Genomic DNA, 18,829 nt, shown 5'->3' with positions numbered 1-18,829 from the left:
TTTAAATGGATTTGTTAACTAATCCCTAAACCGATTCCTTAGCAGAGGAATGTCAGCTTCCTTAGCCCAGCAGTCACATGACATAAATATAAAATATATATTTTTGGTACAAATATAAAATACTTATTTACCATATAATGTAATTTAAAACAGTATATTATTAATTGTAAAAGAATATATTATCAAGGCATTCGGCTCCCCACCCCGTTCCAGTTCATTGTAACAATTTTTTAATTTGCAATCCAAAAGTGAAAGACAATTTTTAAATGGAAAATTTTGTTGATCATTTCTTTGTCACTTAGCTAGTATTATATTTCATTTAGACAAGAAACTAAACAGTAAACAGAGCCGTTTCTATAATTTTAATTTTAGTAATCTATGAAAATATATATACTGTAATTTAGTTTTAACGAATAAATAGTATACAAAAATTTAATATTTATATATTAATACAAAATAATTTTTACGAGTATTTTTAAATGCAAAATCATTAACAATTGTGTTTTTTTTTGTAAGATTAACAATTGTGTTTATATCAATATATTTATCCCTGCTTTTCTTAATCCATAAAATGATTAGATCATTCATTCAACATTTCTTGTAATATTGACGATCTCAAGTAGTTTTTTAATAATTTTAACTTTGAAAAACTTCTTTTTGCGGATGCAACAGTCATCGGCGTAATTAATAGAGATCAATAAGCAATTGAAACATTTGGATAACAATTTACGGCTTTGACAACCTCAAGAATTTCAAACGCATTTGACAAAAACATTTATAGCACTTTCAAACAAGTCTACTAAATTTATCTCAAAAAGGGACATCAACCATCTATCCTTTCAAACAACGTATTTTCTCCATTATCCACACCCCTCTTAATATTTTCCTTAAACCATCTTTCTACACTAAAAGCTACACCATCTCTAACCTTTATTAAATCCCTCCACCAAGTAGACACATTTCTCCCACCTATTTAATTGTACCATCTTTTCGCCCATACTTCGCCACTAGCACCTTAATCAATTATACTCTTCTGATTACATACAACCTTCAACACCATTTACTCAACAAAGAAAAGTTAAATTTTCAAATTCGACGCACACTTAAAGCCCCTTTTTCCTTATGTAAACACACATGGTTCTAACTAATCCAATTAATTTTTCTAATTTCCTCATTTGCCCCCCACAAGAAAGCTTTAAAAAGAGATTAAATGTTTCATCCTAAAAAGAGACTAAATTAATGACGCTAGCCCGATATTGGTGAACATCATATCGTAAGGGCACACATCAATCGCTTCTTCTTATAAACAGATAACTTCACGTAGCAAAACATTACTGTAAATGAACCTGACAAACTGTCTTTATGCATCAGAGTCTTTGCTTATTTTATGTTTGATTTTACCTTGCTCATTTATACTAAAGTTCTTTATCTTAGTTTTTCTTAACAATTTGATCATTTATGTTTTTTCTTTCAAATTTTTCCTTTGTCATATTTTAAACTCTTCATCGTGTTATAAATGAATAAGATAAAAGATTAATTTGTGTATATTTATAAAGATAAATGATCTATGTGAAAAAAATTAAGAAAAAACGAATGTTACAAATAAATAAGATAAATGATTAATCTATGCACATTTATAAAAATAAATGACCAATTTAGAAAAAAAGAAGATGATAAATGATCAATTTGTTAGAAATGATTAAGATAAAAGACTTATAAAGTGTAATTTTTCCTAGCTAAAATTGATTTGAAGATGTAAAATTATTTTGGGTTAATACTTAATAGGTGTTTTGAACGGATGAAATAATTATTTGGGACGCTAACATAGTTAATACATGAGAGTGGATAGTTCAACTTATTTGAGCTAAAGGTCAATTCTTTTAAAAAAAATTACCATTTTTATTTTGTGAGATGCAAAATATATGGATTAAATATATTTTTTATCTCTATAAATATCTCAAATTTTGGTTTTAGTGCCTATTTTTTTTAACAAAAGATGAATTAAATATATTTTTTTATTTTGTTTTTCTCATAAAAATTTATAAATAATTTATCTTATATTAAAAAATTATAAATTTTTATGAAAGATTAATACAAAAAATTATTCAAAAAATATTAAAGTACATAAAAATTTGATTAAAAATATAATAAAAAAGTGTCGTAGAAAATATTTGAGGGACCAAAAAATATATATTTTGATATATAGTTTAGAGAGCGTATAACTACTCAAATAAGTAAGTGGTTAGAGAATTTGGGTATGGAAGTGAAAAAGTGCTGATGGTGGTGGTGGTGGTGGGGGGGACCCCGTGACTTGGTCTCCTAATCCTATGGTATAGTGGTATGGTCCAGTGAAATGTGATGTAATTAAGGACACGCTACAGTTTTTTATTAGTACAATACAGCAATTAATTAAGGACAGTATACTATACTACTATACTTGTTACGTAATGTTGCATTGCACATAGTCCTTTTGAATTTGTAGACACGTGACATGAGGTTCAGCTCACGTGGCCCCATCCCTGTCCATCTGTAACCACAGTCATGAAACATACGAAAGTGACCCCTCATCATTTTCGCACAATACATACATTTTTCTCAATCCAAAACTGTCATAATTAATCTAAAAAATTAATTTTCTTATATTTGACTATACAGTATAAGCTTTGTACTGCTGTGGAAATAGTAATTGGATAAGGCAGTTATGTAAAGAACTTTCTAGAGATAAGGTCAATTTTTTTTTTAACAAGAGATAAGGTCATTTTACTAGCATCTTCTTAGGGTTCTTTTTTATATAAGAAATACATTAAATAAATAATATTTATTTTTTCAGATAACTAATGTATTTGATATATAATAAAACTGATTGTTTAAATACAGAGTTCTTATTTAACCCTATTTGAAATAATCATTAATTAATTAAATTTGATTTATTTGATCGCAATGGAACTTCGAGTTATCATATCTTTTTCTAGTGAATGAGAGGGTTGAGAAGAAAGAATATTACGAACAATATTAAACTACAAAGACAGAAGATTAGTGATTTAGTTTAAGGTTTTAATCTAATGCGTATATATTTGGTTCTATTGTGAATAAAGTTTGATTTTGAGTAAATTAATTATGCAAAGTTTGATTTTGAGTATAATTTATGTTCTGATACACTTGTTTAAAAATAAGTTGAATAATAAATTTGCATATAAAAATTAATTTTATAATTGAAAGCTAAATTTTTTAATTTTTAGCAAAATCAATTCTAGTCGATAGGTATGGAAATAAGCATACAAGACACTATTGGTATAAGGTATAATAAGTAATAAATGCCTGAAGCAAATGTTTTAAAAGAGAATAAAATGTACCCTACTTTTTTATATGAAAAGAGTATATATAGTTCTTGACGTTGGGTCAAGACCCTTGTTGAGTGGCCGGCGAAAATCGACTGATTGAGGAACCAATAAACTGTAGAACATCTATCAATTTTGTGACGCTTAATACTTCATTTACCATTTACAAAAAAAAAAATACTAGTAACATACAATGCATTTTTTTGTTTTTTTTTTCTTTCACCACCAGTTTAATCTGGTTCGGGGTAAGTTCTGACATTAAGTGATTCCAGTTCCCTCCTGATCATAGTTGCAGCGGATCGAACCATGGTCCTCCCTATCAAGTTCAGCACCAATTATCACTAAATCAAATGACGATTGATTAATGTTTTTTTTTCTTTGTTTGTGGCCTTTAGGGTTAATTTAGAGGTACAAGCCATTGCAACTTTAATATTTATCCAAAAAGAAAAAGAAGAAAGATAAAGATATCGTCACTCCTAGCTGTCCCATTGTATCTTTGCATCACAACGTAAATGCTCGCCATGATTACCGGATAGCTAAAGAATCATTTCATTAATCAATTAATATTCGTTTATTTAATTCAAAGTGAAAGAAATAATTATAAAACACGATTAATTAATTTAACAGAACAAAAGAAGGTAAGGGGAAGCTACAGGCCGGCTGAAAGAGAAAAAGACCGACACATGGGTTTTAAATTCACATGCCTCTACATAATCAACTTAGGAATGTGACAAATTAATTATAAATAAATTAACATTGAGATTATTATATTTAAAGTGCCGTTTCTTTCAATTATATGCATGATATTTTAGATTATGAAAATTAAATACGTGGATTAATATGAAAGGTGCCAAATAATTAAATATCATACTATACTAGTTCACTACTATTGAAATGATCTATAATATATGAAAATCTATGATTAAAGTATAGGAACACTATTGTCGATATGAGCATAACTCAGTTGGTAGAGACATTGCATGTAATATATAGAGATCAATGTTCGAACTATGATACTCCTACTTATTCATCTTAAAAAGTTAAATTCTAACCCTAGGTTTTGCATGACCAAAAAAATATTGGAAGACAAGTTAATCTGCATATGATTAGAAGAAGTGGTTGATGTCGAACAAATTAAAGTTGGTGGAGTACGTGTGAATACTTCGATGCTCAAGTCAATATGAGAACGTATAGAATGAAAATTATTTAGGATTATAATTGCAATCTCGTGTGTTGCATGAGAACACCTTTTATAGTGGGGTGATAATGCGTTTGGAGCGTTAATTAAAGTGTGACCGTTGTTACAAGACGACGTTCATCAATGTCGAACTATATGTTGCACTATTTAATGTTGGAGAGTCATTACGATTCGCAAAAATTCAAGGGTGGCTTTTAACATTTAGGAGGAGACGATCTATTGGTTCGAATTAGATGAATGTTTCACTTGTCGAGGCTTATACCTCTGGAATCAATCGACGTGGTGAGCATGGGCTTTAATCCAGTTCGAAACATAATTAAATTATTATATTTTTTTGGGTACATGGAAGTATATATCCGCGTGTAACTGTAGAGACTAATCTTCACAAGATAACTGAGATTCATTTAAGGAGTTGACCTCTCCCAACAAATACTTCTTCATACGCACCGACTGAGGATCTATGTATATATATGTTTTGAAGCAACCATATGTCACTACATTTTAATTGCGTATATAAAAACCGCAATTAGTGGAAGTACATGTATGTGGTGTGGTGGGTATGAGTGTGAGAGAATCTTGAGGACCTTGCACATGGAAGCATAGGGCAAAAGCATGTAGAGAGGGTAAAGAACAAAAACAAATAGAGCATTGTTTAATTTTAATACCCTAAAAAAAAATCCCGTATTTGACGGCACAGCTAAAAAGATCAATTTCCATGCTTAAGAATATTGAGAAACCTGACGAGAGGTGGTACAGCACGTGACATTTCCTCCTTTACCACCAACACTATACTGTTCTTCCTCTCTGGCTTCATTCTTCATTTTCTATAACTTTTAGATTAAAAAATAAAACAACACAAATGTTTATTTACTCCTAGTGTTTAGCTTTAATTAAATGCAATTTAGTTGGATAATATTAATTGGGATCTGTGCACTAATCATCATATCCGTATTTATATGTCTTTAATTTCATTTTAAGGACGTCAACTGCTCACTGTTCCCATGTCAACGATTGCTCCGGTCATGCTTTCTACTCCACGTGACCGTCGTTTCTTCTTGCATTTATCACTTGCTAGTTGCTAGTGCAGTAAAAAATAATTGTTATGAAACTTTTATTTATTTTTAACCATGATATAATGGCGACGTGTAACATGTACAAACATCTTAAGATGTACATGTAGTGAATAAATTGAGGTATTTATATTCGAACTAATTCAAAACTAAAATCGTAAATCGAATCAATTAAAAGTGCAAAAAATCGTATTTAGTTTGAATTGCATGGATCAATTTTCTTCTAAACCGTGCGGTTTGGTTTACGGTTTTCATTTCAAAAAATCGAGTCAAACCAAACCGCAATGTTTAACTTAACTCTATCAACTAGCACTGCGAACACCCCTAATAATGAATACGAATTTTATAAAATTCACCGTTAAATTGAAAATTTGTATCATATAGATCGTACGTACATTTTTTAAAAGAAATTGAAAATAATTTTATATATTATTGAGACCCATTAAAATTAGCTGTATTCAATATAATTAGGAAAAAATATGTTGTTTCAATTTAAATCATTGGTTGCTAAATTCTTCCACTTGTTCAGACTTTTTGATTTGGTGTTGTTTTGTTTCTTTTGAGTGTTATTTTTTGTAAACATTTCTTCCTATTTTTAGGCATACCTTGTGCTTAAAATGTTTTAATATATTACTTGGCTTCTTCAAAAAAAAAAAAACTCACAAACCATTTTTAATTTTTTTATATAAATAATCTGTATGATATAAACTTTCAATTTATCGATGAAATTTATAAAATTCGTATTCGTTATAATTTTATTTCACTACTTATGCATCATACACCACTTGAAAGACTATGCATGTTAGACAAAGTCTGATATACTCCCTTCATTTTAAAACATAAATAAAAATTGATCGACAAAAGTGAATATATTTGGTCTAAATATTTAACTAAATACATAAAAAAAATTATTGGATGCATGACATGTCATATTCATCAAATGACATGACAACAAATTATTGGATACACATGTAAAATATTTTTACAACGAAGGTTTATGTAAATTAAATTCTATAATTATTGCACCAAATTCAAATCATATACTCCCTATATGTTCCATTTTACTTGTCGTTGTAGAAAAAAAAAAATTGTTTCACATTACTTGTCATTTTGATAATTTAAAGTTATATTTTGTCTATTATGCCCTCATGTAAATTCCAAATATTTAGAAGTAGTTGTTGAAACCGTAAAAGATTTAATATATATTTTTTTTTGAAGAAAGATTTAATATATATTTGAAAATTAATTTTTTTTGGTACATAACATATTAATTTTTTTTTTGGTACATCTATCTATATCTATATCTATACTATATATAAAGATAATACATGAGTTTTGACGTGAATTTTTCATAATATTAATAATACCATTGATTTTATTAACAAACTGACCATAACATAAGACACATATTTTTTTAGCGGCAAAATTTTTTTATTAACAAATTCACCATAATATATGACATTTTTTTTTGACATAAGTTTGACACAACGTGTCTGCCTGACCCGCCAATGCTATATATAAAAAGATTACATGAGTTTTTGTATGAACTTTTATAATACCAACAATATCCTTAATTTTTTTTAACAACAATAAAAAAAAAACTTTTATTAACCAACTCAAAACTCAACGTAAGTAAAACGATAAGTAAAAAGTAACCGATGAGAATGAGAGTATTGGTTTAACATTCACCGTGATCGAGAGGATATAGGACACAGGATAAATGTTTTTCTCGTAGTACTGTAACGCATATCTTATCTTATCTTATAGATTAAAGAAAATTTTAGGACACAAATGATATATTTTACTGACACGACCCAAATTAATTCCGTAATAAAGGATCACGGATAGCGTAAATAAAAATTAAAAATGTACATCTGCTTGGGGATTGCCGAAGCATTATAAAAAGAGCAAATAGAAAAAATAAAAAAAGAAAAGGATAATTTAATATTTTTAATAGAGTTAACAGAGAGAAGATAAATCGAGGTTTTCACTAATTCCCCATTTGTTTACTTACCGTGTGTTTAAAGAAACGGCGACGTTTGCACAGAATAAACCGTTTATTACGGACTTAACTCCGTTACCCGCCGCAACGTCGTTTATAAACGGAGTTTATTATTTGACGGAGAAAAAAACAATAGAAAGCATATGAAAATGGATGGCGAAAACACAGAGCAAAGAGAAAGTATATAAAAACATCTTTCATCACAATTATCAATTCTCAAACTCTATAGAAAGATAAAGGGTCGGACCCGATACCTCATCTTTCGCTGCAGTGCTCGTTTTCAGAGTAACAAAGGAATCGATTACAAAAGTGATTAAACGAAAAAGCGCGATACAGTTCCACAGAGAACAAGTTAGAATTAGAAAGATAAGCGCTCTCAGAATCTTTTCTATCTTCCGCTACTGTTCCAAATCTTGCTCTGCTTCAAGTGTAGTTTCTGAATTCTCTCACTATCATTACGGTAATTCAACAATTCCTTCAAATTCGTTGAAATTCGCGCGCTACTTTATCTCTTAGTTTGGATCTTTACTTTTTTGGTGTTAAATTTGCTGAATTATGGTAGTACGAGTTGTTTTAGTCTATAATTAGAACTGAGAACTTGTTGAATTATGGAAGTTGAATCGAATTATGATTCTTATGTGTAATGTCTGATTTGAGATTCTGTGAAATCGTTTACAGGAAGCTTTGGAGCGAAATTCTTTTGTGCGGTAAATTATTGACGAAAACTTCTTTTGATAAGTATAAACTACAATTCGTATATAATTCGCAACGAAAATTGGATCCTGTAAGCTCTTGATTGACGAGTAAGGACGTAGTGCTTGAATTCATAGTTATTCGTGAACTGAACTGAACGAATGCGTCTCCGATCTTCGACTAATCGGAGACAGAAAGCTTAACAACGAGAGAATTACGGTTTATTTAATTCCGATCTGATCAAAGTAGCGAATTCTCCATCTCTGTTTTAGCTTTCAGAATTCTCAAAGTTAATTCAGTCTTACAACGCAGTAACAGAATTTTGTTCTATGAGATTTGAACTTTGTGAAGACCGAATTTCAAAATTCCGTTGAATTACATAACAGAAGAGAAAAGTGAGATTCAGGTTTTGATGGAGCTTCCTCAATCACGTCCTTGTGGAGCCGAAGGTAGTAGTTATGATTTTATTTTATTTTTTGAAAAAATAATTAATAGTTAATTATTAATTTGATCTAAATTTGTTTGGATGAGATTTTAAGATATTTTTCTCGCCAGGGAGGAAATCGACGCATGATTTTCTGTCGCTATACAGTAATCAAACTGGAGAACAAGATCCAAGGCCATCTGCTCAAGGTACTGTATTTTGTTTTTTAATTTCTGGTGATTATTATTATGGAAAATGATTCGGCTGTGTGAGATTTTTCTTTCCTCTGTTGTTGCCATGTTTTTCTCTGACGTGGGGATCATGGTTGTAAATATCGTAGTATAAATTCTACATCACGGTCAATTTTCCCTCAAATAATTCAACTGTAAATTAAAGCAGTTATATACATCATGTTTGTTCCTGCACGTGACCTCTATTTAATCGCATGATCATTCTGGGCCATGAATCTTATTTATGGACTACGTATTTTATTACAATAATATTATTATTATATTTATTATATTTAACAAATTTGTCTTCCTTTATTTAGCTGAAAAGGTTATTGAGTTGATTAGTTGATAAAGAGTTTCATTCAAATTGTCCATAAATTCTAGCTCAACAGGTAGTAATGTCAAAATTGCTAATGGGGTTCAAGCCCCGATTACTCCACTTTGTGTGTGAGTTTTCAATAACTTTGTCATTCATCTATCAACAAAAAAAAAAAGAGTTCATACAAAGTTAAATTAAATTAGGTATTAAATTATTATTTTTATTCTTTTGTGAAAATTTGAACTAGACATCTTATTGCTTTAACCTACTAACTCAAAGTCTCAAAGCAGTTGAAATACTCTAAAAATCTGGGTTCAACGTGAAGACCTCTTTAATATTTGAGCTCTGTCTTGAGTCTTGACTCTTGACCATGGTGACTGGTGAACCAATAAAATAAAAATGGTTCTCTAAATAAAATAAATAAATTTTCCTATGGTGCAGTAATCCGAAGGAATTAACGTGAAATGGAAAAGTGTTAATTAGATGTATTTAACACCGTCGAATAAAGGATCGGGTAATGGGCCCAATTTGGAAATGTGACTCACAGAGATGTGACGTTTCACACCAGGCTCGATAAGGAGGGATTGGCATTCCCGTGTGCGTGTGGTGTACTTTTCAAGTTATTTTCATTCGTAAAATTACTCTCATGATCTCACCTCACCAATTTTAAAAATCTTAATTAAGAGAATGAAAATGAAACGTATCCAATTATGTTATTTCTTAGGGGAATATTTAATTTATGTGTCATGCTAAACTTCTGGAACACTAGTTAAGCGTATCATAAAAAATAAAATTAATGTTATTTAATATATTAAATGCACAATTTTTAAGATAATTTTGTTTTATATTAATGTCATTGGGACGTCTTGTTTTGCTTTCTTTCACTTTTCTATTTGCAGTACTCCCTCTCTGTCTCACACACACTTTAGGCACTTTCATAAGAACAGTTTTAGTGAACAGACTCAACAGAAGGTACAATCTTCGTTACTGGGTTAATGTAACATGTACTGTAACCTAAACTGTGATAGTTCCTTAAAAGAGATGAATATCTTGGTGTTTTAATTTCTCAATTGTTTTGTTTCAAGATATGAGATCATATTTTAAAAAAAATGAAATATTATTATTTCCATATAAGTGTGTTTGGTAACACAAATAAGCTACCTTATAGCTTATTATAGTAGCTTATAAATTTGTTTCATAAAATTAGAGGTGTTTGGTAATAAGTTTTTTTTACTATCTTATAGCTTTTTTTCAAAATGCTATTTCAAGTAGCATTTGAGCTTATCGTTTTTTACCTTTTATTCCAATTTTAACCTTGTTATTTTAATTTCTTTATTTTTTTAACAAAAAAAACTACAAACTCACAAAAATAACTACCCACTCACATAAAATAATCATGTAATTTTATGTCATTTTATGATTACAAAAGCTAAAATTATGAAACACTTTAATTTTATTCCACTAGCTTTTCAGCTATCAGCTAAAAGCTAACTTATCAGCTATCATCTATCTTTTCAGCTATCAGCTAACTTAGCTTAATTTTACCGAACAGAGCCTAAAATTACATGTTTATGTTTAGTAATTAATTAACAAAAATTTATTCTCCATTTTTTCAATATATTTAACTTAAAAATAATAACAAATAAATATGGCAGAATAATGAAATGAAAGTAAGAATCATTGGTTTTGTTTTAAAATAACGTTCATAAGATTTATCAACAAAAAAAAAAGTTCATAAAATTAAGTATAATACATGGAATGTAGGCATGAGACCTTAAGCTTATTCCTCTCTCGGACTCGAATCTTGGAATTCAGATTATTCACTCTCAAATACTGAGTTTCAAAAAAATGATACATAAAATTTTAGACAAATAGGTTTTGATCAAATAATGTGTTTTAATATAAATATAATTTTTTATTTGGAAAATAATAGCCAAAAACCGACAAAACAAAAGCTAAGACTCAAGGAAAACAAATAACTGAGCGAGCAAACACAGAAGAAAAAAAATGTTGAACAGAATGAATATCTCTAATAAGATAAATTAGACATGTAAAAATGTTTAAAATTAAAGATGATGCAATGTGTGCCAAAAAAAAAAAGATGAATAATTATTTCGTATACTCTTTCTTTTATTCTTGACGAAATTTCATATTCTATTTCTGAGAAATAGTTTTCAAAACGCGGAAGAGGAATAATACTTGCCTATGCAGTAATGCACTTATTTGGCATATATGCTGACGGGTCTTTTGCTTCATGCACCATATTTAACTAGAAATGAAAACCATATGCATCATCCTTTAAGAGCGGTTTTGCCATCTAAAAAGAGTTAGCGGCGCAGTTTACTGCCCGTTTGTCTTTCATTAAAGTGTAATTATCTTACATATATATAACATGCATCAGCTTTTTGCAGAATCGTTTGCAAGATTTATGTTTTCAAAACTATTTCGATCATATGAAGGAAATTGTTTTACTTCCCATTACCTACATGTTATATCTTGCTTCTTTCATTTGTTTTTTTTAAATTGCTTTCTTTCATGTATATGAACAGCTAGTTACCTCAAGACCCATGATTTCTTGCGGCCACTAGAACAAGTAGAAACGAAATCCGATACCAAGGAAGAAGCCACCGATGAAATCTCATCTGTGGTTCAGAATCAACCGCCTTTAGCAACACCAGCTTCAGTTGAGCACATCTTACCTGGAGGAATTGGGACTTACAGTATCAGCCACATTAATTCCTACGTCAATAATAATCAAAGGATTCCAAAGCCAGAAGCATCACTTTTCACAGTGCATCAAGCAACCAGTGCAGATAGAAACGATGACAACTCCAACTGCAGTTCACATACGTCAAGCGGTTTCACATTGTGGGAAGAGTCTGACATTAAAAAGGGAAAGACAGGGAAAGAGAATAATGTTGGCGAGAAGCCCATTATAGGAGGTAACCATGAAATATATTTGTCTTGCATTTTTTTATAAGCAAGAAGTATTAGTATTAATATAGAGTATAAGTAATCCAACACATTATAACATCCAAACACTTTATAGTGCTTTAAAACATCCCATAGGTTCCGAATAAATATAATAAGATTTTCTACCCTCTTTACATATAAACCAATCCCAAGATAACTCAAATTAGTTTATTATTACAGCATGGCTGCCAATCTGTACTAACCCTTGAAAAAGAATTTTATTACGCAACAGTCATATAAGGCATTAAGGCCCAAATAACGGCCAACAAATTATATGCCTAAAATGCAAACCTTCTGACTAAAATGACCGACCGCCTTGTCTTGCATTGTTAATTACTACTATTATACTGGTAATGATATTTTTTTTTTATATATATATAAAGGTCAATATTAATATATTGTTAATAATTACAGTTTAATAATTTTGTATCTGTACTAACTCTTCAACTCCCTGACTTCACTACAAATCACCAAACCAATTTTATACCTCGATACTTATTAATAAATAATCAAATTCTGATTGCATGGTATGTATCTGCCACGGTAAATAACATTTGACAGCACTTTGTTCAGTGGCAGATTCTGCTGCTAAGCTGGGGCAGTGGACATTGACGGAGCGAACATCTCAATCGTTTTCTAACAATCTCCATGGCAGCTTCAACTCTCGCTCTTCATCTCAGTTAGTCATATTACTCTCTAGCTTCTGTTAAATGTTTCTGCGCCTTATTTTAATTGGAATAGTTGCCTTTTAAGATAGTTTATTTATATATTTGTTTATGCTGACCTTTTGAACTTGATGCGACAGGACAACTGGACAGAAAAACCAGAGTTTTATGGAAATGATGAAATCTGCACAGGATTGTGCCCAGGATGAAGTGCTAGAAAATGAAGGAACCTTTTTTCTCAAGAGAGAATCCTCCAATAATACTCAAAGAGGTAAATTCGGATTTCTCCGTGCTTCAAAAGGCCGCAGAATGCACAATGATCTTTATGGCAATATATATATCATAATCTTTTGATCTGGTTCAATTAATCAATGATAATAAAAAGTTAAATTAGCAAGCAAACATTTTTTTGAAAAAAAAAATTTACATTTCGAAATTTTATTTTATAGTATTGAACGTTGAAGATCCCCTTTTCACCAATCTGATTAACTTAATGTTTCGTGAGTAGTATTTACTTGAGACATACGTTTTAATTTACTTTCGAAGTCAATTGTTTGAAATTTTCTGACGAGGTAAACATTGGCGATTATTTACAGGAGAACTAAGGGTGAGAGTGGATGGGAAGAGTACTGATCAAAAGCCAAACACACCGAGATCAAAACATTCTGCAACAGAGCAGAGGAGAAGAAGCAAAATTAATGACAGGCAAGTCTTAGTTACTATGCTGATAGAAATTATTCTAGATGTTACAAGAGACACTTGCTAATTGTGATGGAAGAGGCCTAAAAATAACTTTCCTTTTCTTAATTATGAACTGCATGTACAATCACGTACTATTGGATATAGTGTAAGGTGTCAGCTGTACCTAAAAAGAATGGCTTTTAGGAAAAGTAATAATAATACCAATTAAGTGCGCTATATTAGAATTATGGTTGATCTTTTAGCCTTGTCACTTGTCAGCCACCCTTTTACTGTGGCTGGGATTGTCGGACTTTGGTGAGTGCTCTGTATAAGCAGGTACATTACAGGGCATTGTATGCTTTTATTATTGCCTGGTTTTAATTTTGGGCGGGCCAAATTAAATAGTTCATGAATCAGAACAAATATATTGCTCATAATCATCTTATAGAACATTTGAATCAATCATGTAGGTTTCAGATGCTACGAGAGCTTATTCCACACAGTGATCAAAAGAGGGACAAAGCATCTTTTTTGTTAGAGGTAAATTCATACTTATGATGTAAGTTTTGTTCTTTATATGGTTGCTTTATTGCTCATTAATGTTTAATCTGAATTATTTGTAGGTTATTGAGTACATTCACTTTTTACAAGAGAAGGTGCATAAGTATGAAGGTTCATTCCAAAGTTGGAATAACGAGCCAGAAAAATTGATGCCATGGGTAAATACCACACTTATCTATCTTGAACTGTGAAGGATTTAAAAGAAGAAAACAATTTTCTATACCGCCTTCAAGGCGCATCTACTCCTTATGGTCTGGCGCTTTGTTTCTATAATAAGCATAATGATTGTAACCTTTTTCAATTTAAAGCAGAGAAATAATGACAGGCCAGCAGAGAGTTTTCAACCTCGTGGCACAAACAGTGGGCCTAATCCATCTCCAACATTGCTGTTTGCTTCAAAGATTGATGAGAAAAATACCACCATCTCCCCAACAATACATGGAGGCCCCCATAATCTAGAATCTGGCTTGAGTACACCACCAACTGCCTTCAAGACAATGGATCATCAGTCTGGAATAATGAATAAGGCTCTTCCAAATCTTATTTCTTCCCAGCCAAATTTCTTCGCTTCATCCCAAATCGGTGGTTCAGGTGGAGCAGTGTCTCAACTCAGACATAGATTAGCATCTGATGCAGAAAACACAATTTATCAACCTTCAGTAGAAACTCAAGCTATGACTTCAACCAGTGAAAAACTGAAAGAGAAAGAGCTCACTATTGAAGGAGGTGCCATTAGCATATCAAGTGTGTACTCGAAAGGGTGAGTGTTTATCTTATACTCATTTAATTAGAACACAGTTATTTCCTTTAAAATATTTTGAAGTTGTGTCGGACATGGTATTGATTCATCCCCTAAGGAGCATTTGTGGATGGAAATTGAAGATGTAGCGGGTGATATTGGAAGACATATTCCATAATCACCCAATAATGTCATATCATACTTATATACATTGACCCCAGCATGAGGGTTAAGAAATAATTTGCTGCAAAGTCATTGAATTTTGTTATGCAACCTAAACTTGGTCTTTAATTCACTGCCTTTCTTTGATTCGATGTGCATTTGTGCAATTCATGTTGCTCTAACTGCAAGATTGGGAAAGTCCATAGTTTCAATTTGTATCTTAATAACTCTAATCATTCTTACCCTCTTTATATTCTAGTTTAATTGTCTTCTGCTTAGATTGTTTGTAAATCTACCCTATTCCATTCAAACAATTCATTATACAACATTTGATATTAGTCTAAATATTTGCACAGCATTTGAATCGACCTAGAACATTGTTGGAAAACTTCTGAGTCAACTCATTCGAAATTTCTTTGTTGTTGTAGTACTTTATCTGTGGTTATAGATAACTATCCAACTTTCTTCTCTCCATCCAAATGCTTGCAAATGATAAATCTTGTAATTATAATTAGGAATTAGGATGACAACATTGATTTCTTGTAGCATTTTTTATTTTCATATATCAAAGTAAATGTACTAATACTCTATACTTGGACAGGTTGTTGGATACACTTACACAAGCCTTGCAGAGTTCAGGAGTGGATTTGTCACAAGCTAACATTTCAGTGCAAATTGAGCTTGGTAAGCAAGCAAACATCAGACCAAACGTACCGATGTCAATGTGTGTTACTAAGGTATATTGGCTTTAATTTCCCTTTAGCATTACACTAAAGCACCCACATTTTGGAGTATTATCTAATTTCTAAATCATTTTCCTCTAGGATGATGAAGATCCTTCTAAGAATCAAAGGAAGATACGCTCTAGAGTCTCTGGCTCTGAGAAATCTGACCAAGCATTAAAGAAACTAAAGACATGCAGAAGTTAATTCAACCCTTACATTCATTCTTTCCTTATAATAATTTTTATTAATTATTTGGGGTAACCTTTTAAATTAATTTTTGGAAGGGGTATTTATTTCCTGTGCTGGATTAATATCCAGCATGGATGAGATTGACTGTACATGTAGTGTCTTAGTTTGTTGGGATCCTTAGGCTCCCCCAACAAAATAATATGCATCTTTTTAGTTTCTAAATATATAATTATAGAGAGGCTTCTATACTAATACAACAAGTTTTTTTTATTCAATTCAAGGCTTCCATTGCTGTAAAGTTAGTAAACTCTTGGTCTTTTATTTGCTGCATATTTTTTAACATTGATTCTGGTGGTCTTGTGTACTATGCTTGAGTTATAGGCCCCTTCCATAGCTCAATATTTACGGCTTCACCTCCATTGTGGTGATGGCTAATAAAAATTACCTATGAGATACCTTTCATGGTTTGTTTACTTAACCTTTATTGGATCGGCTCTATTATATTTTCATATTTATAGAGACTAATTTTCTTTTTGAAACTCACGAAAATAAAATAGAGATTGGAATACCAATTTTTTTATTGTGTTCGGATACACGTGAAAAGTCTCATTGTTAGGAGTAGAGAGCAAGAGTAATTTATATATAACATTCACACTCTTCAATATATTAAGGTGCTTTCTATAAAACATAAAATCGTAAAAGCTGACATAACGCTCAAAGTGGTTATTACTTCGAAAATACAGTGTTGCAGACTTGAGAATGAAACATGTTAGTTTGCCAAGTATGACTAAAAATATTACATTTAATAGAAAGAAAAGTGAATATTAAACACAATGATGGATATATGTATATAGTGATGAAATGGGGGCTCTTGCCCCCTACAAAGCAAATATAACTGTTTGAAAAATGTCATATAATTTTTATTTTCTTAATAAAAAAATAGTTGTTATCTCTATAAATAAATGTAGAAAGTTATACGAAATCAAATAGAATAAGTTGATATTAATTTTAATCATTACCATTGTAATTTTTATCACTCAACAACAGTAACACACAGCGAGAAAAAATAGATTTTTGTTTATAAACTTATTTACTTTTTAAAAGTTTAAAATATTTGTGTCAAAAAAAGAAAAAAAGTTTAAAATATTTTTTATAAATATATTATAGACTATTTTCTTGCTTCTACCGCAGAAAGTTTGTAGATCTATTCCTTATTGCGCATAATATAAATGAAATGTCGTATATATTTGATGTTTAAAATTTGAGTAAAAATGTGATACCAATCACTTTATGTGCTTGTTCCTAGTTCAATAAACGACCTCTTCTCATATCCCAACACTTTCGACATAAAATTTACTATATTTGATTTATTTTTTGTTGCAAAACGTTTGGTTTTTTTCAAGCTATTTTTATGAATTCTTCTAAGTTTTTTTTTTTTTTTTGACAGATTATGAATTCTTCTAAGTTCTTTTAAACACATTCCAATCCAAGAGGTCATGGGATCATCATTAAACACTGAAGAACTTAGAAATAAAAAAAACCTAAAGAACTTCACGTAGTTTGTACTTCAGCAATGAGAAATTTAAGAAAAGGTAAGAGCAAGGACTTGTTAAACTTAAAAACAAAGATTGTGGCTTGCCATCCATTCATATTAGGATTTGAATCTGTCAGCAAATGATCAATCGCTTTAAGCTGAAGCATTTGACAGTACTGCAACTCGATGTCTTAGTTGATTAGTTAATTAATTAATTAGCACTTTGGTTTTGATTAAAAAATAATTAGCAATTTGATTGATTATTGCAGCACTTTTGAAGTAGTGTTAATTGAGGACATTGTGGCCAATCTTGACATGACCGAAAGCAATATCCATTATTTAGATAAACCACGTGTCTTCAAGGCAATTTAATATTTGGTGCTTATGAAGTTCCTACCAACATTAGTGAGTAGTGAGTGACCAGTGACCACAGTGGCAGTGACTAGTAGTAGGTAACAATAACAATAATAGTAGTAGCATACAAGTGGACATTTTCTCCCTCATGGGTTTTCTTGGATCATTCAATTCATACATACTTGTATTAAAAATAGATCAACTAGAAAGTTCGTGAGAATTTTCTTGGGATGTACTTCACATTCAATTTGCCATAATAATCTTTTAGATAGTTGCTCTCTTTGAGAAATGTGTTTGGTTTGACTAAAACAATTCTTCAAAGAAATCAGACCCCAAGAGAAGACTTCCAACTTATATGTATTGTACATCCGTACCGACATTTTATATTGAAAGTGTGTCTTGTTAGTATATGATACTAATATCACATTAGTGGTCAGTGTTCGTGTAGTGTATGTGCCAATATTTCATTGTTTTGCGCTATTGAATATAAATTCTTATTTGGCAATGTCTGATAGGATCATAGTTTTCAATGATATATGTTGTTTCATGAAAATTTCTGTCTGCCACAATATAATATTGAAAAATTAGGAATTGAATATGGTGATCCACTACTTCTGCTTCATGTAAAAAGTTGATATAATAACAGTGTTATTACAACGCACTAGCTAGTTCTGCGCCATAATGCCCATATCTTATATACAAAGAAAATTGCTTAATTTGGTAGCTGTCAAATATATTAATTAATTTGATTATGCAACTTCAGTTACAAGAAATATTATCAAGAGAAGCTAAAATTGAACAAATGAAAATTAAGCATTAAGGTAGATTAAGTCAAAGAAGATAGGCAAAGGAACAAAAACTATATGAAAATGTTCAAGCTATGTGCTACAGATAATACAGAATCTCATAGAATGCATGACATATGTTGAATAGTAATATACATAAACACTAGAACCTCATTCATATATTGCT

At 30.6% G+C, this 18,829-nt stretch overlaps 1 protein-coding gene across 6 annotated transcripts; it reads left to right on the top strand.

Annotated features, from left to right (window-relative positions):
- The first annotated feature begins 7,534 nt into the window (after positions 1 to 7,534).
- LOC123887479 (transcription factor BIM1) lies at positions 7,535 to 16,424 on the top strand. 6 transcript variants are annotated; one of them, XM_045936795.1, is made up of 12 exons: positions 7,535 to 8,068; positions 8,287 to 8,750; positions 8,857 to 8,934; positions 11,824 to 12,216; positions 12,821 to 12,926; positions 13,053 to 13,183; positions 13,509 to 13,617; positions 14,064 to 14,133; positions 14,217 to 14,312; positions 14,466 to 14,914; positions 15,657 to 15,792; positions 15,880 to 16,424. In XM_045936795.1, the coding sequence occupies exons 2-12, from the start codon at positions 8,714 to 8,716 to the stop codon at positions 15,982 to 15,984; spliced, it is 1,710 nt and encodes a 569-aa protein (XP_045792751.1). In that variant the 5' UTR covers positions 7,535 to 8,068; positions 8,287 to 8,713; the 3' UTR covers positions 15,985 to 16,424. The 6 variants fall into 6 exon arrangements, with proteins under 6 accessions (XP_045792751.1, XP_045792752.1, XP_045792748.1 ...); XM_045936796.1 differs by having other exon boundaries at positions 7,741 to 8,068; positions 12,827 to 12,926; positions 14,463 to 14,914; XM_045936792.1 differs by having other exon boundaries at positions 7,741 to 8,068; positions 12,809 to 12,926; positions 14,463 to 14,914.
- The last annotated feature ends 2,405 nt before the right edge of the window (positions 16,425 to 18,829 follow it).

The sequence above is a fragment of the Trifolium pratense genome, linkage group LG5 (assembly GCF_020283565.1).
Source record: "Trifolium pratense cultivar HEN17-A07 linkage group LG5, ARS_RC_1.1, whole genome shotgun sequence".
Taxonomy (NCBI): Eukaryota; Viridiplantae; Streptophyta; class Magnoliopsida; order Fabales; family Fabaceae; genus Trifolium; species Trifolium pratense.
Note: the sequence above shows the minus strand (reverse complement) of the source record. Positions and strands in the feature narration are given on the sequence as shown.